Raw genomic sequence first — 25,361 nt, 5'->3', positions numbered from 1 at the left:
ATACATTATCCGAAATGCTGTGCACCTTTATCTTATGTAGCAGTCTTTGGTGCGGCACCTTGTCAAATACCTTCTGGAAATCCAGATACACCACATCCCCATTATCTTCTGTAAATGTAATGTTCTCAAAGAATTGCACCAAATTAGTCAAACATGTCCTTTCCTTCACAAACCCATGCTGCATCTTACCAAAGGGAGAATTTATATCCAGATGTCTCGCTATTTCTTCCTTGATGACAGATTCAAGCATTTTCCCTACTACACAAGTTAAGCTAACCGGCCGATACCCGCCTTTTGTCTATCTCCTTTTCTAATCAGTGGCCTCACATTTGCTGTTTACCAATCTGTGGGAACCACCCCAGAGTCCAGCGAATTTTAGTAAATTACCACCAGTGCATTTGCTATTTCTCCCGCCATCTCTTTTAGTACCTGGGATGCATTCCATCAAGGCCTTGTAGAACCTTAGTGAGGCCACACTTGGAATATAGTGTTCAATTCTGGTCACCAGACTACCAGAAGGATGTGGAGTCTTTGGAGAGAGTACGGAAAAAGATTTACCAGGATGTTGCCCCTGGTATGGAGGGCATTAGCTATGAGGAGAGGTTGGAGAAACTTGGTTTGTTCTCACTGGAGGTTGAGGGGAGACCTGATAGAAGTCTACAAGATGATGAGGGACAGAGTGGATAGTCAGAAGCTTTTCCCCCCCAGGGTGGAAGAGTCAATTACTAGGGGGGGCACAGGTTTAAGGTGTGAGAGGTAAGGAGGAAGATTTTAGGAGAAGTTTTTTTGCCCAGAAGGTGGTGGGAATCTGGAACTTGATGCTCAAAATGGTGTTGGAGACCGGGGACCTCTCCCAAATTGAAAAGCGTATAGAGGAGCTCTTGAAAAACCCTAGTGAACAAGATCTAGTGCTAGAAAATGGACTGGAATACAGAGGGGCCAGCACAGAGACAATGCCTCACAGTTAATCCGACCCTTTGGCCCACCGTGTCTGCCCTGGTCACCAAGCTCTATAACTAAGAGTTGGGACGTCACTTGAAGATCTGCCTCCTGCAAACGGCCTTTGGGTGGGAGTGGGTTGGTCTCCCCTGCTTGGTCAATCGGCCACCGCTTTGGGGTGGACTCTCACTGATTGGTTATTCAGTACTGCAGGGGGAGGGGGCTGATCGCTCCTGATTGACCAATTGTGGAACAATGTCTCCTGATTTGCCGCTGAGGCAAGATCCTTGGGAAGTGTAGATATGTGGAGGGGCAGGGAGTATTGACGAAGGAGGGGGGCTGGAGACGGACTTGGACAGGTTAGTAGAGTGGCCAGAAAAGGGGCAGATGGAATACAAGGTGGAAAAGTGTGAGGTTACGGCACTTTGGAAGGAGGAATGGAGGTAGAAACTATTTTCTAAATGGGAAAGTGCTTCGGAAATCAGGAACACAAAGGGACTTGGGAATCCTTGTTCAAGATTCTCTTAAGGTTAACGTGCAGGTTCAGTTAGGAAGGGAAATACAGTGTTAGCATTCATGTCGAGTGGGTTAGAATACAAGAGCAGGGATGGACTTCTGAGGCTGGATAAGGCTCTGGGTCAGACCCCATGTGGAGCAGTTTTGGGTCCCTGTATCTCAGGAAGGATGTGCCGGCCTTGGAAAGGATCCAGAGGGAGGTTCACAAGGATGATCCCTGGAATGAAGAGCTTGAGGAACGGGTTGAGGACTCTGGGTCTGTCCTCGTTGGGAGTTTAGAAGGATGAAGCGGGGGGGGATCTTATTGAAACTTACAGGATACTGCGAGGCCCTGGATAGAGTGGGACGTGGAGAGGATGTTTCCACTAGTAGGAAAAACTCGAACCAGAGAGGGCACAACCTCAGGGTAAAGGGATGGTCCTTTAAAACAGAGATGGGGAGGGATTTCTTCACCCAGAGAGTGGGGAATGTGTGGGAACTCTTTGCCCCAGAGGAGGCCGGGTCCCTGAGTGTCTTTAAGACAGAGATAGATCGGTTCCTGATTAATAAGGGGATCGGGGGGAAAGGCAGGAGAATGGGGGATGGGGAAAATATCAGCCATGATTGAATGGGGGAGCAGAGTCGATGGGCCAAGTGGTTTCATTCTGCTCCTGTGTCTCATGTGGTCTCTCCCTGATTGTTCAGGGCAGCAGGTGATGGGGGGGGGGGTTGCTGTCCATCCTGACCGTCTGCCCCTCTACCACGGCTATGTTCGCAGCCAGGTGTCCCTGGAGAGGGAGCACGCGGTGTCCGCGGGCACTGTCGAGGCCTTCCGTGCCCGTTGGGCACCGCAGGGGCTGAGGTGCCTTATAGACCCCGATAATCACATTTTGATTTGACGTGTCTTAAGTTTCCTTTGTACCTTTTGTTTCTGTTCCGGTCGTTCCCCCTCCTTTTGGGGGGCTGCCCCCTCTTTCTTTGTCCGAACGTAATTTAAGTTCGTTTACTTGTTTGGCCCGAAAAACCGACCCACCCAAAAGACCAACCCAAAAGAACGACCTGAAAGAACCCCCCCCCGATTGGTCAGTCACTGAGGGCCATGAGGGAGGGGGAGGGGGTCCCCCTCCGATTGGTCAGTCACTGACAGCCATGGGGTGTGGTTTCCCCACTGATCAGTCAGATCCATTAGGGTGTGGTCTCTCCCTCATTGGTCAGTTAAACAACCGGGGTGTGGTCTCTCCCTGATTGGTCAGTCATAGATGCATGGTGGGTCTCTCCCTGATGGTCAGTCAGACCCATGGGGGTGTGATCTCCCCATGGGTCAGGCAGGGCCACGAGGGATGTGGTCCCCCCTTCATTGGTCAGTTAGACCCACGGAGTGTGGTCACTCCCTGATTGGTCAGTCACTGAGAGACCCATGGTAATGTGGTCTCACCCTGATTGGTCAGTCACAGACCAATTGGGGTGTGGTTTCTCCCTGACTGGTCAATCACTTGGGCCATAGGGGTGTGGTCCCTCCCTGATTGGCCACTCAGTGACCATGTGGGTGTAGTCACTCCCTAATTGGTCAGCCCCTCCCCCATCCAGCTAAGATGAGCACACGCGCAGGCGCAACCCAGTTCTCTCCCTCCCCGCCTGTCTGGCTGCGCAGGCGCAGCCATCATCCACACGGCAGCCCGCGCAGACGCAGTTCCTTGAGTGCCGGCAGACCGCGCAGGCGCACAGCGGCACAGTGGCCGGGCGGGCGCAGGCGCGTTGGCGGGCCGCCGGTCAGCCGGCCGGCTGGCCCCTTCAGTGCGCAGGCGCGTGCGGGGCCGCCACACAAACAAGCGGAGCGGCCGTTACAGCTGAGAGTCCCCGGGGGAGGAGAGAGAGAGAGAGAGGCTGGGCCTCGACCGTACCCTACCCCACCGACACTCACCCCCTTCAGCCGCTTGATCAGCGCGTTCTTGGAGCCGCTCTTGGCCAGGCCGCGCTCCTCCAGGGCCGCCTTCAGGTCAGTGACCCGCAGCTTCTGCAACTCCCGGCCGTCCAGAGTCACGTCTTCCAGATCCGCCATCTTGCCTTCTCCTCCCTTCCCCCCCTCCCTCCCTGCCTGAGGGAAAGAGGGCGGGGCCGCTGCCTTCGGCCCGTTCCGGGACACACCTCGGCTCTTTCCGTCAACGGGGGGGGACGGGTAACGCGATTCACAGCACAGCGCTCCAATCAAATGCCGCATAGGGTAAGGGGGTGGGACTAGTGTTTTGATGGACATCGGTGCGCTCCGATCGGAGGCCGAGTAGGGTAATGGGCGGGACTAGTGACGTGATTGACAGCGGCGCACTCATCGCAGGCCGATAAGGACAGGGGGCGGAGCTAGTAACGTGACTGGCAGCAGTGCCCTCCGATCGAAGGCCGGGTTAGGGGGCGGGGCTAGTGACGTGATTGACAGTGGTGCGCTGCGAACGCGGGCCGAGGAGGGCGGTGGCGGCGATGTTGACGTCACAAACACTGTCCTCGGCACATTCCGGAGCCGTCCGGGTTAGGGGGCGGGACTGGTGACGTGATTGACAGCGGCGCCCACCAATGGCAGGCAGCGTCCGATACGGGGCGGGGATAGTGACGTCACAGACCCCCGAGCTCGGCGGTTTCGGTCGTAGCGGGTGGGCGGGGCCTGTCCCACTCGGCTCCTTCCAGAGCTACCTTCGGCTCTTTCCGCCCGGAGGGGCGGCGATGGTGACATGATTGACAACAGCCCGCTCCAATCGCAGGCCGAGGAGGGTAAGGGGGCGGGACTCGTGTCGTGATTGACAGCTGGGTTCGGGGTATCTGAAGATACCAACTCAATTTACACAATAATGGCTGGGGTGCGAGACGTTACGGGTAATCAAGTCTTAAAGATTCAGACAGTGTGAGTGGGGAGAGGGTTAAGCACAGGTTAAAGAGATGTGTATTGTCTCCAGACAGGACAGTTAGTGAGATTTTACAAACCTAGGCAAGTCATGGGGGGGTTACAGATAGTGTGACATGAATCCAACGTCTCGGGTGAGGCCGTCCTCGTGTGCGGAACTTGGCTATCGGCGACTCTGTGCTGTCGTGAAGGCCGCCTTGGAGAACAATTACCCGAAGATCAGAGGCCGAATGCCGGTGACCGCTGAAGTGTTCCCCAACAGGAATTGTGTTCAGTTCTGGTCACCTCATCGTAAGAAAGATGTCGAAGCATAGGAGAGAGTGCAGAGGAGATTTACCAGGATGCTGCCTGGTGTGGAGGGTAGGTCTTATGAGGAAAGGTTGAGGGAGCTGGGGCTTTTCTCTTTGGAGCGGAGGCGGATGAGAGGCGACTTAGTAGAGGTTTATACGATGATGAGGGGGGTTAGATAGAGTGGACGTGCAGAGACTATATAGTGGATGCAGCTGTTACTAGGGGGCATAACTAAAAGGTTGATGGTGGGAGACATAGGGTGTCCGAGGTAGGTCCTTCACTCAGAGAGTGGTTGGGGTGTGGAATGCACTGCCTGTTGTGATAGTGGAGTCAGACACTTTAGGAACTTTCAAGCGGTTATTGGATAGGCACATAGATCACACCAGAATTACAGGGAGTGGGATAGACTGATCTTGGGTTCAGACATAGCTCGGCACAACATTGAGGGCTGAAGGGCCTGTACTGTGCTGTAGTGTTCTATGTTCTATGAACGATGCAGAGTCACTGAGCAGAAACTGATAGACAAGTTCCGCACACCAGTGCTGTCGCTCGTTTGTGGGATCAGAGAGATTTTGTTGCAGTACCTTTTATCCCTCCCTGATTTTGGGTGGTTTCCTAATACTTGTCAATCAATGATCTGGAAATGTGTCACAATGATGTGGAGATAGAATCATAGAACTCCTACAGTGCAGAAGGAGGCCATTCAACCCATCAAGACTGCACTGACCACGATCCCACCCAAGCTCTACCCCCATTTCCGTACACATTGACCTGCTAATCCCTCTAATCTACACATCTCAGGACACTAAGGGACAATTTTAGCATAGCTAATCAACCTAACCCGCACATCTTTGGATTGAGAGAGGAAACCGGAGTACCTGGAGGAAACCCATGCAGGTACGAGGAAAATGTGCAAGCTTCACACAGGCAGTGACCCGAGCCGGGAATCAAACCTGGGTTCCTGGAGCTGTGCAGCAGCAGTGCTAACCCACTGTGCTACCGTGCCGCCTCGAGTTTTAGAGTCCCCTACCTTTGGGAAAAGATATTGACTATCTATCTGATCTGTGCCCCTCATTATTTTATAGACCTCTATAAGATCACCCCTTAGCCTCCAACGCTCCAGAGGAAAAACATCCCAGTCTATCCAGCCTCTCCTTATAACTCAATCCATCAAGTCCCAGTAGCATCCTAGTAAATCTTTTCTGCACTCTTTCTATAATAGGGTGACCAGAACTGTACACAATATTCCAAGTGTGGCCTTACCAATGTCTTGTACAACTTCAACAAGACGTCCCAACTCCTGTATTCAATGTTCTGACCAATGAAACCAAGCATGCTGAATGCCTTCTTCACCACTCTGTCCACCTGTGACTCCACTTTCAAGGAGCTATGAAGCTGTACCCCTAGATCTCTTCATTCTGTAACTCTCCCCAACGCCCTACCATTAACTGAGTAAGTCCTGCCCTGGTTCAGTTGACCAAAATGCATCACCTTGCACGATAGTGTGATATGAATCCAGGATCCCAGTTGTAGAACTTGTCTATCAGTTTCTGCTCAGTGACTCTGTGCTGTCGTGTGTCATGAAGGCTGCCTTGGAGAAGGCTTACCCAAAGATCAGAGGCTGAATGCCCGTGACCGCTGAAGTGTTCGCTAACAGGAAGAGAACACTGGTGATCGTAAAGTGGTGATTGTCAAAAGTTTATTCATCCATTGTCGTAGCGTCTCCATGGTCTCCCCAATATATCATGCTTCGGGACATCCTTTCCTGCAGCGTATCAGGTAGACAACGTTGGCCGAGTTGCAAGAGTATGTGCCATGTACCTGGTGGATGGTATTCTCACGTGAGATGATGGTATCCGTGTCGATGATCCGGCATGTCTTACAGAGGTTGCTGTGGCAGGGTTGTGTGGGTGTTGTGGTCACTGTTCTCCTGAAGGCTGGGTAGTTCCGTACACATGGGGACGGCCTCACCCGGGACGTTGGGTTCATGTCACACTATCTGTAACCCCCACATGACTTGCCTGGGTTTGTAAAATCTCACTAACTGTCCTGTCTGGAGACGATACCCATTTCTTTAACCTGTGCTTAACCCTCTCTCCACACACACTCTCTGTACCTTTAAGACTTGATTACCCGTAACGTCTCGCACCCCAGCCGTTATTGTGTAAATTGAGTTGGTGTTTAAGAACAAAGAACAAAGAACAACACAGCACGGGAAACAGGCCCTTCGGCCCAACGAGCCCGCGCCGCCGTCCCACTATCTCAGTGTCCTATTCGTGATTTTAGTCTACGCCTAATGTGCGAGGATCAGGGAGGTCCAATTTAGGGACAATTTAGTACCCAATCAATCAGCCTAAAAGCACATCTTTGGGGATGTGGGAGGAAACCGGAGCACCCGGAGGAAACCCACGCAACCACGGGGAGAATGTGCAAACTCCCACAGACACAGGCCCAAATCCATGTGTCCGCACAGCAACAGAGATAGTCTCTGAGCTGTCATGTTGCCCTCGAGATGGTCCAGTTTAAGCACACTAACGACATGAAGCAATAGACAACTCCCGAAGCAACGTCCAAGAGCAGCCCACTACAACCTGCCGCGTGCATGCCCCTTGCTGGACTTAAATGCCTGTGGAGACAAAAAAATTCATTATTAAACAGGCAAAGACTGTAACATCCTGAGGCAAAACGTATTCCCAAGCCTACAATGTTTAGTAAGGCCTACTATATCCCCCTATATGTAGCCCGCTCATGTGGCTAAGTGACTCTTAAACAACCCTAGCGTGCCTGCTTCCACCACCTTACTCGGCAGTGCATTCCACACCCCCACTACCCTTTGCGTGAAAAACTGCCCTCTAATATTTGTCTTATACCTAGCCCCCCTCACCCTAAGCCCGTGACCCCTCGTTCTATCCATTTCTAATAGCGGAAAAAGCTTACCACCATTTACTCTATCTATCCCCTTCATAATCTTATAAACCTCTATTAGATCCCCCCTCAGCCGTTTATACATACCCTGTTTGTGAACACAACTCCCCACTCACCCAAGGAAGGGGCAGAGCTCCAAAAGCTCGAAGGGCCAGATGGCCTACTCCTGCTCCTATTTCTTATGTTCTTATGTACCCAATAAACCTGTTGGACTTTAACCTGGTGTTGTGGGAGGGGGCGGGGCTGAGCAGCTGATTGACAGCAGGCTGGGTGAAGGAAGGGCGGGGCCGGGGAATGCCAGTGCTCGGTCCTCGGCTCTTTCCGGAGAGCGTTCGGCTGTTTCCGCTGGAAGGGGCAGGGGCTAGCGCCGAGACTGACAGCAGGGTGCTCCAATGGCAGGCGAGGCTAGTGACGTCACTGACGCCGTCCTCGATCGCTCCGCCAGAGGTGGCGGGGCTCGTGCTGTGACTGACAGCGGCTTTCTCCAATCGCAGGCCGCGGCAAGGTGGGCGGGGAATGTGACGTTACCGCCCCCGGTCCTCAGCTCGCACCGCGGGAGGGGGCGGGGATGGTGCTGCGACTGACAGCGGTTTACTCCAATTGCAGGCGAAGCCTGTGGGGCGGGGCTAGTGGCGTCACAGACTCCTGTTCTCGGCTCGCTGCGCTGGAGGGGGCGGGGTAGTGTCGTGACTGGCAGCAGGCTGCTCCAATTATAGACGGCGGGCATTGTGACGTCACAGAGTCCCCGCCCTGTGTTCTTTCCGGCGCTGCCGTCGGCTGTCTCCGCTGGAAGAATCGGGTTTCGTGTCGTGACTGACAGCTGGTTTCTCCAATCACAGACCGCGGCCCGGTGGGCGGGGCTAGTGACGCCACAGATTTCCCTCGTCCTCGGCTCTTTCCGGAACCTGTATCGGCTGGAAGGGGGCGGGACGGGAAACGTTATTGACAGCGGCGTACTCCAATGACAGGCTGGATTGGGTGGGAGTGGGCGGGGCGGTAATGCTGACGTCAGAGCCCCTCCTCCCGCCTCGGCCATTTCGGCTCTTTCCGGCTGTTCGCCCGCCATCTGAAAGGGTGGGTAAGGGGCTGGAGACTCACCAACCCCTCCGGGAGCTCGGCGTTTACATCTTATTGTCCCCAGTTTACACCTCCCACCCCAATAGTCCCGCCCCCATTTCAAATCATCCCCGAGAGAGAGAGACCCTCCTTCGGCAATTTCCGGAAACACTCGGGAGTTTCCGTCGCTTCTTTACCTGAATGATAAAAGTCACCGAATAAATTAAGGCTCCACTCCCCCGCCCCGCGCCACCTTTTGCCCCAGCTCCCACAGCATTCATTAAACCCGCAGCCCAGCATCGTTTATTTTATGGTTTACAAATTAATTTATTTAACGAATCTGGTCCGTGCTTCGCCGTATTTCCGGTCCCTCGTTGGGCCAGACTTTCGGTCAGCCTCTTTTCACACCACTTCCGGTTCCCCACTTCGCCCCCCACTTCCAGTCCCCCTCCACATCCGGTCCCTCGTTTCGCCCCACTTCCCGTCACCCTACTTCCGGTCCCCCTCTTTTCGCCCCATTTCCGGTCTCCAGCCTTTGGCAACTTCCTTTGGACCTTCGGCTGTTTCCGCCAGGGTGGGTGTGCGTCACTTAAAGGGACAGGCCACCCCCACCCAGTGAGACACACACAGTGTGTGTGTGTGTGAAGGGGTCCCATTGAGACAGAGACACTCGGGTGTTTTGTTATTTAATGGTGAGCACATTTATTCCCTTGAACAGAACCTTCCATTGACCATTCACCTGGGGTGGCACAGTGGGTTCGCACTGCTCCTTCACAGCGCCAGGGACCCGGGTTCGATTCCCGGCCTCGGGTCACTGTCTGTGTGGAGTCTGCACATTCTCCCCGTGTCTGCGCGGGTTTCCTCTGGGTGCTCCGGTTTCCTCCCACAGTCTGAAAGACATGCTGGTTAGGATGCATTGGGGCCGTGCTAAATTCTCCCTCAGTGTCGGGGGGACGAGCTGGGGTAAATACACGGGGCTATGGGGATAGGGGTCGTTGTTGATGCAGGTCCGATGGGCCGAATGGCCTCCCCCTGCACTATAGAGATTTTATGATCCCACATCCTGGGGGAGAGGGGCGGAGTTACCATTGACCAAAAACTGAACTGGAACTCGCCATTTAAATACTGTGCCTATCTGTGTGTGTATGTGAGTCTCTCTGTCTCTGTGTGTGTATGTGTGTGTGTGTCTGTCTGTCTGTTCGTGTCTGTCTGTTCTTCTCTCTCTCTCTCTCTCTGTGTGTCTCTCTGTGTGAGTGTGTGTGTGCACGTGTGTGTCTCTCTGTGAATATCTCTCTCTCTCTGTATATGTCTCGGTGTGTGTGTGTCTGTCTGTCTGTCAGTGTGTGTGTGTCTCTCTGTGTGAGTGTTGTGTGCACGTGTGTGTTTCTCTGTGAATATCTATCTCTCTCTCTCTCTGAGTATATGTCTGGGTGTGTGTGTGTCTGTCTGTCTGTTCTCTCTCTCTCTCTGCGTGTGTGTGTCTCTCTGTGTGAGTGTGTGTGTGCACGTCTGTGTCTCTCTGAATATCGCTCTCTCTCTCTCTCTCTCTGAGTATATGTCTGGGTGTGTGTGTCTGTCTGGGTGTGTGAGTGTGTGTGTCTCTCTGTGTGAGTGTGTGTGTGCACGTGTGTGTCTCTGTGAATACCTCTCTCTCTCTCTGTATATGTCTCGGTGTGTGTGTGTCTGTCAGTGTGTGTGCGTCTCTCTGTGTGAGTGTGTGTGCACGTGTGTGTCTCTCTGTGAATATCTATCTCTCTCTCTGAGTATATGTCTGGGTGTGTGTCTGTCTGTCAGTGTGTGTGTGTCTCTCTGTGTGAGTGTTGTGTGCACGTGTGTGTCTCTCTGTGAATATCTATCTCTCTCTCTGAGTATATGTCTGGGTGTGTGTCTGTCTGTCAGTGTGTGTGTGTGCACGTGTGTGTCTCTGTGAATATCTCTCTGAGTATATGTCTCGGTGTGTGTGTGTTTGTTTGCGCGCGTCTCCGTCTGTGTGTGTCTCTCTCTCTGTGAGTATATGTCTGTATGTGTGCGTGTCCCCCTCTCTGTGTGTGTGTGTGTGTGTGTGTGTGTGTGTGTGTGTGTTTCTCTGCCTCTGCCTCTTCCCCCTGTCTGTGTGTCTCTTTTTGTGTCCCCCCGTCTGTGACTCCAACACTGACCCTCTCTCTCTCTCTCTGTGTCTCTGTGACCCTGATACTGACCCTCTCTCTCTCTGTGTCTCTGTCACACTGATACTGATTGCCTCTCTCTCTCCCTCCATCTCTCTCTCTCTCTCTGTGACCCTGATACTGACCCTGACCCCCTCTCTCTCTCTCTCTCCATCTGTCTCTGTCCCTCTCTCTCTCTCTCTCTGTCACGCTCATACTGATTGCCCTCTCTCTCCCTCTGTGACCCTGATACTGACCCTCTCCCTCCCTTTCTCTCTCTGTCTCTGTCCCTCTCTCTCTGTCACACTGATACTGACCCTCTCTCTCTCTCTCTCTGTCTCTGTCCCTCTCTCTCTGTCACACTGATACTGACCCTCTCTCTCTCTCTCTCTCTCTCTGTCTCTGTCCCTCTCTCTCTGTCACACTGATACTGACCCTCTCTCTCTCTCTCCGTCTCTCTCTGCAGCTGGACGATGTGCGACGCGGCGAGTCTGGAAGCTGCCCCGAGCCCCGGTTCCTACGTCACGTCTCAGGAGATCCGGTGCGTGCTGCACTGGTTCGGGGGTTGGAGCCCGGCCCAGCGGGAGGTGTTCCTGGGCCAGCTGGTGAGGCGGGCAGTGCCGGGTAAGGTCTGGTCACTGCTGGACGACCTGGGGGGCCTGGGGCTGGAAGATAAGCCCCCCACACTCTTCCGCTGTCAGCTGCGCCTGTGGAGTCACTGGTTCGAGGGCTGGACGGAGGCGGAGCGTAACAGCCTGGTGGCCCGGCTGGAGGAGGTGGAACCTGACTTTGTGGCTCGCTTCTACCGCGAGGTAGCCGCCACGGTGGGCAAGGCCTGACCCTTCACCCCTCACCCCTCCACTCGTCCACAAGGTCAACCCTTCCGCCATCTTAGAGACACTCAACCAACCAAGGAGACTTGGAGATAGTCAACCAAGCAAGGGGACACTCAACCAACCAAGGACACTTGGGGGACACTCAACCAAGCAAGGACACTTGGGGGACACTCAACCAACCAAGGACACTTGGGGGACACTCAACCAAGCAAGGACACTTGGGGGACACTCAACCAAGCAAGGAGACTTGGGGACACTCAACCAAGCAAGGAGACTTGGGGACACTCAACCAAGCAAGGAGACTTGGGGGACACTCAACCAAGCAAGGAGACTTGGGGACACTCAACCAAGCAAGGACACTTGGGGGACACTCAACCAAGCAAGGACACTTGGGGGACACTCAACCAAGCAAGGACACTTGGGGGACACTCAACCAACCAAGGACACTTGGGGGACACTCAACCAAGCAAGGAGACTTGGGGGACACTCAACCAAGCAAGGAGACTTGGGGGACACTCAACCAAGCAAGGAGACTTGGGGGACACTCAACCAAGCAAGGAGACTTGGGGGACACTCAACCAAGCAAGGAGACTTGGGGGACACTCAACCAAGCAAGGAGACTTGGGGACACTCAACCAAGCAAGGACACTTGGGGGACACTCAACCAAGCAAGGACACTTGGGGGACACTCAACCAACCAAGGAGTCTTGGGGACACTCAACCAAGCAAGGACACTTGGGAGACACTCAACCAAGCAAGGAGACTTGGGGGACACTCAACCAAGCAAGGAGACTTGGGGGACACTCAACCAAGCAAGGAGACTTGGGGGACACTCAACCAAGCAAGGACACTTGGACACTTAACCAACCAAGGAGACTTGGGGGACACTCAACCAACCAAGGAGACTTGGGGGACACTCAACCAAGCAAGGACACTTGGGGGACACTCAACCAAGCAAGGAGACTTGGGGACACTCAACCAAGCAAGGAGACTTGGGGAACACTCAACCAACCAAGGACACTTGGACACTTAACCAACCAAGGAGACTTGGGGGACACTCAACCAACCAAGGAGACTTGGGGACACTCAACCAAGCAAGGAGACTTGGGGACACTCAACCAAGCAAGGAGACTTGGGGAACACTCAACCAACCAAGGACACTTGGACACTTAACCAACCAAGGAGACTTGGGGGACACTCAACCAACCAAGGAGACTTGGGGGACACTCAACCAAGCAAGGACACTTGGGGGACACTCAACCAAGCAAGGAGACTTGGGGACACTCAACCAAGCAAGGAGACTTGAGGGTGAAGTGGGAGCTTGTGTTGACAGTGTGCCTTGGAGTGCTGATGGAACATTCCAGAGCATTAGACTGCGGGGGAGGCTCCAACCCGTCCAATCTCTTCATTCTCCAGTTCCTGCTCCCTCGCTTCCAGTCAATAAAATAACTGCCCTCTCTGATGGGGTGTCCGGGTGGTGTGTTGGCATCTTGTTGGCTGGGGAAGGGCATCCCGGGGGGAGGTGGGGGGCACGGCGGGGAGGGTCACGCCAGCCTCCAGCTGCCAGCGTGTACCCTCCCCCTCCCGCCGCGAACTTTACGGTACAGGGCCCCCCCCAGGGCCCCCCCAGCCAAGGCAGCTCCCAGCGCTCCGCAGACAGCAGCAGCAACGACGGATCCGGGTGCCGTCTGACGTGGCGTCCCGTCTGGGGACGGAGAGACGGGTCCGCCCACTGACCTGGGGGGTGCAGAGATACAGAGACAGAGGGTTAGTGCGTTAAAACAGCTTCACTCTCTGTATCTAACCCCGTGCTGTACCTGTCCTGGGAGTGTTTGATGGGGGGACAGTGTAGAGGGAGCTTTACTCTGTATCTAACCCCGTGCTGTCCCTGTCCTGGGAGTGTTTGATGGGGGGGACAGTGTAGAGGGAGCTTTACTCTGTATCTAACCCCGTGCTGTACCTGTCCTGGGAGTGTTTGATGGGGGGGACAGTGTAGAGGGAGCTTTACTCTGTATCTAACCCCGTGCTGTACCTGTCCTGGGAGTGTTTGATGGGGGGACAGTGTAGAATTACTGTGTACCTGATGCTGATGGCAGTGCAGTTGTTTCCAGCGATGTTGAGTTTTATCTTGCCCGCTCTGATTAGCTCCTCCAGGCGATGGTAGAGAGACGGGATGGAATGTTTGGAGCATCCGGAATATTCCCAGAGTTCGAGGCACAGTTCGAAGCTGCTGCAGACGTGAGGGTTTTGAATGTGGCATCTGGATTGTGACAGGGGGGAGAGGGACTGACACTGGTCACCTTCCTCAGCACCGACCCTCCCCACAGTGCGGCGCTCCCTCAGCACCGACCCTCCCCACAGTGCGGCGCTCCCTCAGCACCGACCCTCCCCACAGTGCGGCGCTCCCTCAGCACCGACCCTCCCCACAGTGCGGCGCTCCCTCAGCACCGACCCTCCCCACAGTGCGGCGCTCCCTCAGCACCGACCCTCCCCACAGTGCGGCGCTCCCTCAGCACCGACCCTCCCCACAGTGCGGCGCTCCCTCAGCACCGACCCTCCCCACAGTGCGGCGCTCCCTCAGCACCGACCCTCCCCACAGTGCGGCGCTCCCTCAGCACCGACCCTCCCCACAGTGCGGCGCTCCCTCAGCACCGACCCTCCCCACAGTGCGGCGCTCCCTCGGCACCGACCTTCCCCACAGTGCGGCGCTCCCTCGGCACCGACCCTCCCCACAGTGCGGCGCTCCCTCAGCACCAACCCTCCCCACAGTGCGGCGCTCCCTCAGCACCGACCCTCCCCACAGTGCGGCGCTCCCTCAGCACCGACCCTCCCCACAGTGCGGCGCTCCCTCAGCACCGACCCTCCCCACAGTGCGGCGCTCCCTCAGCACCGACCCTCCCCACAGTGCGGCGCTCCCTCAGCACCGACCCTCCCCACAGTGCGGCGCTCCCTCAGCACCGACCCTCCCCACAGTGCGGCGCTCCCTCAGCACCGACCCTCCCCACAGTGCGGCGCTCCCTCAGCACCGACCCTCCCCACAGTGCGGCGCTCCCTCGGCACCGACCCTCCCCACACAGTGCGGCGCTCCCTCGGCACCGACCCTCCCCACACAGTGCGGCGCTCCCTCGGCACCGACCCTCCCCACAGTGCGGCGCTCCCTCAGCACCGACCCTCCCCACACAGTGCGGCGCTCCCTCGGCACCGACCCTCCCCACAGTGCGGCGCTCCCTCGGCGCCGACCCTCCCCACACAGTGCGGCGCTCCCTCGGCACCGACCCTCCCCACACAGTGCGGCGCTCCCTCGGCGCCGACCCTCCCCACACAGTGCGGCGCTCCCTCGGCACCGACCCTCCCCACACAGTGCGGCGCTCCCTCGGCACCGACCCTCCCTGTTACCTGGGAATGGCCGCGATGTCTGCGAGGTTTTCCGCCGCTCCGTGTGCCTCCGGCTCCGCACACTCAGCACCCCCCAGGACACTGATCCCGACATTGATCTGCTGCCTGGGTCCACCCTCCTCACCGGCACCCGTGTGCGGTCGCGCCGAGGTCCAGCGGGTCGGGGGCGGTTTCTGTGTCGTGGCGTCCAGTGAGAGTCCATCGCCATGGCGACAGAGACGCCCGTCTGGGCAAGAGAGAATTCCCCGGAATCCCGGCACCTGTAACCCAGACGGAGAGCGTGAGAGAGAGGGAGACACGCGGGGGGGGGGGGGGGGGGGGGTTATAGTGAGGAAATCACTGAAAGGTGAGTAGGGTGGAGTGTGGGAGAGGGAGAGCCGATGGCAGCCGGGATGCTAAAGCAGGCAGGAGAGATTCCAAACTGGCATAAAGCAATGGCACCCTTTTAAAAAGTTTATATACCAGTGTCACAAATAGGCTGACATTAACACTGCAATGAAGTTACTGTGAAAATCCCCCAGGTTGCTACACTCCGGCACCTGTTGGGGGTTACACTGAGGGAGAATTTAGCACGGCCCCAATGCACCCCTAACCAGCACGTCTTTCAGACTGTGGGAGGAAACCGGAGCACCCGGAGGAAACCCACACAGACACGGGGAGAATGTGCAGACTCCACACAGACAGTGACCCCGAGTCGGGAATCGAACCCGGGTCCCTGGCGCTGTGAGGCAGCAGCGCTAACCCACTGTGCGCTGAGCCGGGAATCGAACCCGGGTCCCTGGCGCTGTGAGGCAGCAGCGCTAACCCACTGTGCACTGAGCCGGGAATCGAACCCGGGTCCCTGGCGCTGTGAGGCAGCAGCGCTAACCCACTGTGCGCTGAGCCGGGAATCGAACCCAGGTCCCTGGCGCTGTGAGGCAGCAGCGCTAACCCACTGTGCGCTGAGCCGGGAATCGAACCCGGGTCCCTGGCGCTGTGAGGCAGCAGTGCTAACCCACTGTGCCATCCCGTACCCCTGGACCTTGCTACCTACCTGAATGCTGCCTCCAGCCGTACACTCCAGCCAGGGTGACCCTTGTACTTTGACCTGGAACGCGTTCTCCCCCACACACCTATGCAGGTAACAGCAGCCTGCCATTGGCTTCTGGGTGTGGGGGGCCGCTGTCTGATTTTGGGGTGGTGGGGGAGAGAGAGAGGGAGAGGTCAGAGTTAAATAACACCATAACTTTTGTCTCTGCCTTGTTACTCTCTGCCCACACAGACTGCCTCGCCTCCTCCCTCTGCGATAACCTGTCCTGGTTCCACCCCCCACCATGCCAACACATGTTTAAGTCACGGGTAGATAGGTTTCTGATAGACAGGGGAATTAAGGGTTATGGGGGGAAAGTGGAACTGATCCACTTCAGATCAGCCATGATCTTATTGAATGGCGGGGCAGGCTCGAGGGGCTCGATGGCCGACTCCTGCTCCTATTTCTTATGTAACACTATAGTTAAGAAAGCCCCACCAACGCCTCTACTTTCTCAGAAGACTGAGGAAATTTGGCATGTCCGCTACGGACTCTCACCAACTTTTACAGATGCCCCCATAGAAAGCATTCTTTCTGGTTGGATCACAGCTCGGTCTGGGCTCCTGCTCTGCCCAAGACCGCAAGGAACTACAAAAGGGTGGTGAATGTAGCCCCCAATCCATCACACAAACCAGCCTCCCATCCACTGACTCTGTCTACACTTCCCGCTGCCTCGGGGAAAAGCAGCCGGGATAATTAAGGACCCCCCCCCCCACACACCCCGGACATTCTCTCTTCCACCTTCTTCCATCAGGGGAAAAGATACAAAAGTCTGAGGTCCCGTACCGACCGACTCAAGAACAGCTTCTTCCCTGCTGCTGTCAGACTTTTGAATGGACCTACCTCGCATTAAGCTGATCTTTCTCTACACCCTCGCTGTGACTGTAACACTACATTCTGCACCCTCTCCGTTCCTTCTCTATGAACGGTATGCTTTGTCTGTATAGCCCACGAGAAACAATCCTTTTCACCGTTAGTACACGTGACAATAATAAATCAAATCAAGAAATGACCCGCACACTGACTTTCTGCATTTCATCAACAATGACGCCCAGATCCCTCTACCCGGACAATTTGGAATCTGCTTTCCATTGAGGGGATAATGTGGATTTAATGTTTGTGATACGGCAGTTTGATTTTGATTTGATTTATTAATCTCCGAATCTCCTCCCAATCCTCGACATCATTCCCAATCACCCAGGGATGGGGTGACAGAGAGAGAGAGAGAGAGAGACCCCCTCCCCGCCGTCCCCTCCCACACTCCCCCCTGCATTCACCCCATCCGCCCCCATCTCCCCACCCCGCCACCGCACTCCCCCCTGCACTCCCTCCGTCCACCACCCCATCCCCTCCCGCACTCCCTCCCTCCCGCACTCCCTCCGTCCACCACCCCATCCCCTCCCGCGCTCCCTCCCTCCCGCGCTCCCTCCCTCCCGCGCTCCCTCCCTCCCGCGCTCCCTCCCTCCCTCCCGCGCTCCCTCGCTCCCTCCCTCCCTCCCGCACTCCCTCCCTCCCTCCCGCACTCCCTCCGTCCATCACCCCGTCCCCTCACGGCACAGACTCACCATCCTGCTCAGGTTGGCAAAGAAGCACCGGCTGCCGGTTCCGTAGATCTCCCCGCTCCCACTCGGAATCCCGGCCTCCATCCCGTTTTCCTCCTTCCAGCATTCACTCTGGGGAAACGCAAAGAGAGGGGTCAGGCCGGAGACCGGAATCTCCCTCGGTGTCCACAAGAACAGAGGAGATAGTCATCGACTTCAGGAAGTGTAAAGGGGAACATGTCCCTGTCTACATCAACGGGGATGGATAGAAAGGGTCAAGAGTTTCAAGGTGTCCAGATCACCAACAACCTGTCCTGGTCCCCCCCTCACACCGACACTATAGTTAAGAAAGCCCCACCAACGCCTCTACTTTCTCAGAAGACTGAGGAAATTTGGCATGTCCGCTACGGACTCTCACCAACTTTTACAGATGCCCCATAGAAAGCATTCTTTCTGGTTGGATCACAGCTCGGTCTGGGATCCTGCTCTGCCCAAGACCGCAAGGAACTACAAAAGGGTGGTGAATGTAGCCCCCAATCCATCACACAAACCAGCCCCCCATCCATTGACTCTGTCTACACTTCCCGCTGCCTCGGGGAAAAGCAGCCGGGATAATTAAGGACCCCCCCCCCCCCCCCCCACACACCCCGGACATTCTCTCTTCCACCTTCTTCCGTCGGGAAAAAGATACAAAAGTCTGAGGTCCGGTACCGACCGACTCAAGAACAGCTTCTTCCCTGCTGCTGTCAGACTTTTGAATGGACCGACCTCGCATTAAGCTGATCTTTCCCTACACCCTCGCTGTGACTGTAACACTACATTCTGCACCATCTCCTTTCCTTCTCTAGGAACGGTATGCTTTGTACAGCGCGTAAGAAACAATACTTTTCACTGTATCCCAATACACGTGACAATAATAAATCAGATCAAAACCAGAGAAAAAAGTCCCAGTCTATCCAGCCTCTCCTTATAACTCAATCCATCAAGTCCCGGTAGCATCCTAGTAAATCTTTTCTGCACTCTTTCTAGTTTAATAACATCCTTTCTATAATAGGGTGACCAGAACTGGACACAGTATTCCAAGTGTGGCCTTCCCAATGTCTTGTACAACTTCAACAAGACGTCCCAACTCCTGTATTCAATGTTCTTGTGCGGGGCTGGGGGAGTGGAGGTGGGGGGGAGACTGGGTTGAGGTGACTGGTCAGATACTGATCACTGCCACCCTCTAAACCAGACAGACATCGCACAACACCAGCTTAAAGTCCATCGCTGGCGCTGTGAGATTTCTTTCTGTTTTTATAAGAACATAAGAAATAGGAGCAGGAGGAGGCCATCTGGCCCTTCAAGCCTGCCCCGCCATTCAATAAGATCATGGCTGATCTGTCGTGTCTCAGTTCCACTTTCCCGCCCTCTCCCCATAACCCTTAATTCCCTCTCTTATCAAACACCCATCAACCCGCGTCTTAAAAATATTTAGCGAGGCAGCCTCCACCACTTCAACGGGCAGAGAATTCCAGAGATTCATCACCCTTTGAGTGAAGAAGTTCCTCCTCAACTCCGTTCTAAACTGCCCCCCCTTTATCTTGAGGCTGTGCCCCCTAGTCCTACTGTCCTTTCTGAGCAGGAAGAGTCTCTCCACCTCTATCCTATCCATCCCATTCATCATCTTATACATCTCAATGAGATCTCCCCTCATTCTTCTAAACTCTAACGAGTACAAGCCTAGTTTATTCAGTCTCTCCTCATAGCTCAACCCCCTCAACTCCGGTATCAGCCTAGTAAACCCCCTCTGCACTCCCTCCAAGGCCAAAATATCCTTGCGTAAGTACGGCGCCCAAAACTGCACACAGTACTCCAGCTGCGGCCTCACCAATGCCCTATACAGCCGCAGCAAGACCGCCCTACTTTTATATTCAATCCCCCTCGCTATGAAGGCCAGCATCCCATTCGCCTTCCTGACCTCCTGCTGCACCTGCAGGCTGGGTTTTTGCGACTCATGCACAAGGACCCCGAGGTCCCTCTGCACCGTCGCCTGCTGCAGTTTTTCGCCACGTAAGTAATAGTCCTTCCTACCATTATTCCTACCAAAGTGGACCACCTCACACTTGCGAACATTAAATTCCATTTGCCAGTTCCTGGCCCATTCGCCCAGCCTATCTAGATCCTTCTGCAGACTCTCCACACCCTCCGCACAATTTGCCTTTCCCCCAATCTTGGTGTCATCAGCAAATTTCGACACCATACACTCGGTTCCCTCCTCCAGATCATCTATATAAATGGTAAATAGCTGAGGCCCCAGCACCGACCCCTGGGGCACTCCACTAGTCACCATCCGCCAATCCGAATAACACCCGTTATCCCAGCCCAACGCTGGCGTCTCCGCGTCATAACCCTCTAACCAGCTCCGAGCTCGCCAGGTGTCGGGAAGTGGAGGAAGGAGTTTGGGATTTGCTGACCAGAGGATGGAACTGAGATATCTCAAACCCGGAATGCCAGAACGTGAGCGCTCACCCCATTGACGAGAGGTTTGTAAACGCGACACCCGTCCAGGAGATCATCCGTCAGGCAGCTTCCCTTGTTCATGTGTAGGTAGTGGCAACCCAGACCGCTGGTACGGACAGACGGAGAGACAGTCAGTGCCCAATGGGAGACAGGACAATCCCAATGGACCCAAACCCCGTCCCGTTCACTCCCACTGTACACAATCCCAATGGACCCAAACCCCGTCCCGTTCACTCCCACTGTACACAATCCCAATGGACCCAAACCCCTTCCCGTTCACTCCCACTGTACACAATCCCAATCCCAAACCCCTTCCCGTTCACTCCCACTGTACACAATCCCAATCCCAAACCCCTTCCCGTTCACTCCCACTGTACACAATCCCAATGGACCCAAACCCCTTCCCGTTCACTCCCACTGTACACAATCCCAATCCCAAACCCCTTCCTGTTCACTCCCACTGTACACAATCCCAATCCCCTTCCTGTTGACTCCCACTGTACACAATCCCAATCCCAAACCCCTTTCCGTTCACCCCCACTGTACACAATCCCAATCCCCTTCCTGTTGACTCCCACTGTACACAATCCCAATCCCAAACCCCTTCCCGTTCACTCCCACTGTACACAATCCCAATGGATCCCAAACCCCTTCCCGTTCACTCCCACTGTACACAATCCCAATCCCAGTCCCCTTCCCATTCACTTCCACTGTACACAATCCCAATCCCAAACCCCTTCCCATTCACTCCCACTGTACACAATCCCAATCCCAAACCCATTCCCCGCTCCGATTCTATACCTTCCTGTGCAGAAGTAATCCGAGGAAGTGTCCTGACAGGTGCTGGTTAGTCCGAAGCTTTCTCCCTGTCCTGAGGGAAGAAATGGGATTAGATCCGGCGTGTGCAGGGAGGTGGGATGAATGATGCGACCGGGGAGAGCCAGACTTACAGAACATTCAGGAGGTAATGCTGCAACTTTATAAGACCCTGGTCAGACCCCACTTGGAGTACTGTGCGCAGCTCTGGTCACCTCACTACAGGAAGGATGTGGAAGCTATTGAGAGGGTGCAGAGGAGATTTACAAGGATGTTGCCTGGATTGGGAGGCATGCCTTATGAGGATAGGTTGAGGGAGCTGGGACTCTTCTCCCTGGAGAGACGAAGGTTGAGAGGCGACCTGATAGAGGTTTATAAGATGTTGAGAGGAATAGATAGGGTGGATTCTCGGAGGCTATTTCCCAGGGCTGAAATGGTCACTACGAGAGGACACAGGTTTAAGGTGCTGGGGAGCAGGTACAGAGGAGATGTCAGGGGTAAGTTTTTCACTCAGAGGGTGGTGAGTGAGTGGAATCGGCTGCTGTCGGTGGTGGTAGAGGCGAACTCGCTGGGGTCTTTTAAGAGACTTCTGGATGAGTACATGGGATTTAATGGGATTGAGGGTTATAGATAGGCCTGGTAGGTAGGGATAGGATCGGTGTAACTTGTGGGCCGAATGGCCTGTTTTTGCTGTGGTTTTTCTGTGACTGGCCTGAGGGGGGAGGGGAGGGGAGGGGAGGGGGGCAGAATCCCCCCCCCAGTGTGACTCAAACCCATTGATTACCCACGAGAAAAGGTGCTACCCAACTTCCCGAGAGGTTACTCGAACCGGGAAAGGAATCTTTTTATTCATTCCCGGGACACGGGCGTCGCTGGGTCAGTATTTATTGCCCATCCCTCGTTACCCCTTGGAGGGGCAGTTGAGAGTCACCCACATTGCTGTGTCTCTGGAGTCCCGTGTAGGCCAGACCGGGGTAAGGATGGCAGATTTCCTTTCCTAAAGGGAACCGGATGGGTTTTTCCCACAATCAGTAGATTCTCAATCCCGGATATTTTTTACTGAATTCACACTCCACCCTCTGCCGTGACGGGATTCGAACCCGGGTCCCCCAGAAACATTGGCTGAGTTTCTGGGTTAATAGCTCAGTAATAATATCACGAGGCCACCCCCTCTCCCTCAATATCAGGGGATGGTTGTTCAGGAGCAGGATCCCGAGTAGATTTCCCTGTCGATATCTCTCTCTGTGTCACTCTCTGCTTTCCTCTCCCTCTCTGTGCTCTCTGTCTGTCTCTGTCTCCCTCCTCACTCTCTCTCTCTCTTTGTTTCTCTCTCTGTCTCTGAGCCTGTGTGTGTGTGTCTCTGCGCTTCTCTCTCTCCCTCCCCCTCTCCCTCCCCCTCTCCCTCCCCCTCTCCCCCCCTCTCTCCCCCTCTCCCTCCCCCTCTCTCTCCCCATCTCCCTCCCTCTCTCCCTCCCTCTCTCCCCCCCTCTCTCCCCCCTCTCTCCCCCCTCTCTCCCCCCTCTCTCCCCCCCTCTCTCCCCCCTCTCTCCCCCCCTCTCTCTCCCCCTCTCTCTCCCCCTCTCCCTCCCCCTCTCTCCCCCTCTTCCTCCCTTTCTCTCCCCCTCTCCCTCCCCCTCTTTCTCCCTCTCCCTCCCCCTCTCTCTCCCCCTCTTCCTCCCTCTCTCTCCCCCTCTCCCTCCCCCTCTCTCCCCCCTCTCTCCCTCTCCCTCCCCCTCTCCCTCCCCCCTCCCTCCCCCCCTCCCTCCCCCTCTCCCTCCCCCTCTCCCTCCCTTTTCCTCCCTCTCCTCCCCTCTCCCTCCCTCCCTCCCCCCCTCCCCCCCCTCCCTCCCCCTCTCTCTCCCCCCTCTCCCTCCCTCCTCCCCCCCCTCTCTCCGCCCCTCTCCCCGGGCCTACCTCACTCACCTCGCCCCCACACCAGTGCCCGGGTGAGGTTGTAGTTGACTCGATACCAGCCGGTGTCGGCGAGGGCAGCCAGTGTGATGGGGTCGATGAAGGTGTGTTCCGGGGCCCCCATCCTGGCCGTCATTATCGATCCCTGCAGAAACCGAGATTCCCAGTGGGAGGAGGAAATCCCGGCTGGAGCTGGAATGTAAATGTGGTCCACTTTGGTAGGAATAATGGTAGGAAGGATTATTACTTACGTGGAGAAAAACTGCAGCAGGCGACGGTGCAGAGGGACCTCGGGTCCTTGTGCATGAGTCGCAAAAACCCAGCTTGCAGGTGCAGCAGGTGGTCAGGAAGGCGAATGGGATGCTGGCCTTCATAGCGAGGGGATTGAATATAAAAGTAGGGAGGTCTTGCTGCGGCTGTATAGGGCATTGGTGAGGCCGCCGCTGGAGTACTGTGTGCAGTTTTGGGCGCCGCACCTGCGCAAGGATATTTTGGCCTTGGAGGGAGTGCAGAGGAGGTTTACTAGGCTGATACCGGAGTTGAGGGGGTTGAGCTATGAGGAGAGGCTGAATAAACTAGGCTTGTACTCGCTAGAGTTTAGAAGAATGAGGGGAGATCTCATTGAGACGTATAAGATGATGAATGGGATGGATAGGATAGAGGTGGAGAGACTCTTCCTGCTCAGAAAGGACAGTAGGACTAGGGGGCACAGCCTCAAGATAAAGGGGAGGCGGTTTAGAACGGAGTTGAGGAGGAACTTCTTCACTCAAAGGGTGGTGAATCTCTGGAATTCTCTGCCATTTGAAGTGGTGGAGGCTGCCTCGCTAAATATATTAAGAAGCGGGTTTAAGAAGGCGTTGATGGTTTTTGATAAGAGAGGGGATAAGGGTTATGGGGAAGAGGGCGGGAAGTGGAACTGAGCCACGACAGATCAGCCATGATCTTATTGAATGGTGGGGCAGGCTCGAAGGGCTAGATGGCCTACTCCTGCTCCTATTTCTTATGTTCTTATTCCGGAGGGTTGGATTGTGAGGAGAGACTGAGACAAGACTGGAGTTATACTGTCTCTCCTGTATGAACAGGGGGATTGAGTTTAAGAGCCGTGGGGTTATACTGCAACTATACGGGACCTTGGTGAGACCACATTTGGAATATTGTGTGCAGTTCTGGTCACCTCACTATAAGAAGGATGTGGAAGCATTGGAGAGAGTGCAGAGGAGATTTACCAGGATGCTGCCTGGTTTGGAGGGTAGGTCTTATGAGGAAAGGTTGAGGGAGCTGGGCTTTTCTCTTTAGAGCGGAGGAGGATGAGAGGCGACTTAATAGAGGTTTATAAGATGATGAGAGGGATTGATAGAGTGGACGTGCAGAGACTATTTCCTCAGGTGGATGTAGCTGTTACTAGGGGTCACAACTATAAGGTTGATGGTGGGAGATATAGGAGGGATGTCCGAGGTAGATTCTTCACTCACAGAGTGGTTGGGGTGTGGAATACACTGCCTGCTGTGATAGTGGAGTCGGACACTTTAGGAACTTTCAAGCGGTTATTGGATAGGCACATGGAGCACTCCGGAATGATAGGGAGTGGGATAGACTGATCCTGGGATTGGACACAGCTCGGCACAACATTGAGGGCCGAAGGGCCTGTACTGTGCTGTAATGTTCGATGTGACTCAAGAGAGTGAGAGACACACAGAGAGAGAGGGAGACAGAGAGAGAGACAGAGAGAGAGAGAGACAGAGAGGGGGAGAGCGGTTCTCTCAGACACTCACCCCATCTCTAAGGGTGCCCCGAGTTCGGGAGAGCTGGAGTTGAAATGTTGCTGCATTTTCTGGATGACGGAGCGAGTGTAGATTCTCACCGAGCCCCTGATCGTCCGTGTTGGTGACGAAGGATCTGGAGGAGCAGTTCAGGCCAACTGAAACAGAACAGATTCTTTATCGGTGCCCAGTGAATCTCGGGGGGGGGGGGGGGGGGGGGGGATCCGAGACCGGGATCAGGCAGCAGGAACCTTACACTGGGAGCCAGCAATCTGGAGCCTGTACACTGGGCCTCGAGCCTGCGGCCTGGGCCTCATGCCTGTACACTGGGGCTCGAGCCTGTGGCCTGGGCCTCATGCCTGTACACTGGGCCTCGAGCCTGCGGCCTAGGCCTGAAGCCTGTACACTGGGCCTCGAGCCTGCGGCCTAGGCCTGAAGCCTGTACACTGGGCCTCAAGCCTGCAGCCTAGGCCTCAAGCCTGTACACTGGGCCTCGAGCCTGCAGCCTGGGCCTCAAGCCTGTACACTGGGCCTCGAGCCTGCGGCCTGGGCCTCAAGCCTGCATCTTAGGCCTGGTGCCTGCTCCCTAGGCCTGGGGCTGGCTCCCTAGGCCTCAAGCCTGTGCTCTAGGCCTCAAGCCTGTGCTCTAGGCCTCAAGCCTGCGCTCTAGGCCTCAAACCTGCGCTCCACGCCTCAAATCTGTGTCTTAGGCTTCAACCTGCCCTAGGCCTTGGGCCTATCCCCTAGACATTGAGCCTGCATCCGAGGCCTCATGCCTGTGTCCTAGACC

At 55.4% G+C, this 25,361-nt stretch overlaps 2 protein-coding genes across 6 annotated transcripts; one reads left to right on the top strand and one right to left on the bottom strand.

Annotated features, from left to right (window-relative positions):
* The first annotated feature begins 3,274 nt into the window (after positions 1 to 3,274).
* Positions 3,275 to 12,109, top strand: cunh14orf119 (chromosome unknown C14orf119 homolog). 5 transcript variants are annotated; one of them, XM_080185162.1, is made up of 2 exons: positions 3,275 to 3,430; positions 11,207 to 12,109. In XM_080185162.1, exon 2 carries the CDS (start codon positions 11,214 to 11,216, stop codon positions 11,577 to 11,579), a length of 366 nt encoding a protein of 121 aa, XP_080041288.1. In that variant the 5' UTR covers positions 3,275 to 3,430; positions 11,207 to 11,213; the 3' UTR covers positions 11,580 to 12,109. The 5 variants fall into 5 exon arrangements, with proteins under 5 accessions (XP_080041288.1, XP_080041287.1, XP_080041286.1 ...); XM_080185161.1 differs by having other exon boundaries at positions 3,275 to 3,655; XM_080185160.1 differs by lacking the exon at positions 3,275 to 3,430 and adding an exon at positions 6,073 to 6,394.
* Positions 12,110 to 13,120: 1,011 nt separating this feature from the next.
* Positions 13,121 to 24,888, bottom strand: cirop (ciliated left-right organizer metallopeptidase). Its single transcript, XM_080185166.1, is given in 12 exon segments — positions 13,121 to 13,313; positions 13,657 to 13,836; positions 14,973 to 15,232; positions 16,006 to 16,137; positions 17,607 to 17,714; positions 20,094 to 20,190; positions 20,886 to 20,955; positions 22,824 to 23,003; positions 23,874 to 23,881; positions 24,584 to 24,678; positions 24,680 to 24,729; positions 24,828 to 24,888. Coding segments are annotated over 12 exon segments (1,434 nt in total).
* Between the last annotated feature and the right edge of the window lie 473 nt (positions 24,889 to 25,361).

Source organism: Carcharhinus amblyrhynchos, unplaced genomic scaffold, assembly GCF_965287045.1.
Source record: "Carcharhinus amblyrhynchos unplaced genomic scaffold, sCarAmb.v2.hapA chromosome_1310, whole genome shotgun sequence".
Classification (NCBI taxonomy): domain Eukaryota; kingdom Metazoa; phylum Chordata; class Chondrichthyes; order Carcharhiniformes; family Carcharhinidae; genus Carcharhinus; species Carcharhinus amblyrhynchos.
Note: the sequence above shows the minus strand (reverse complement) of the source record. Positions and strands in the feature narration are given on the sequence as shown.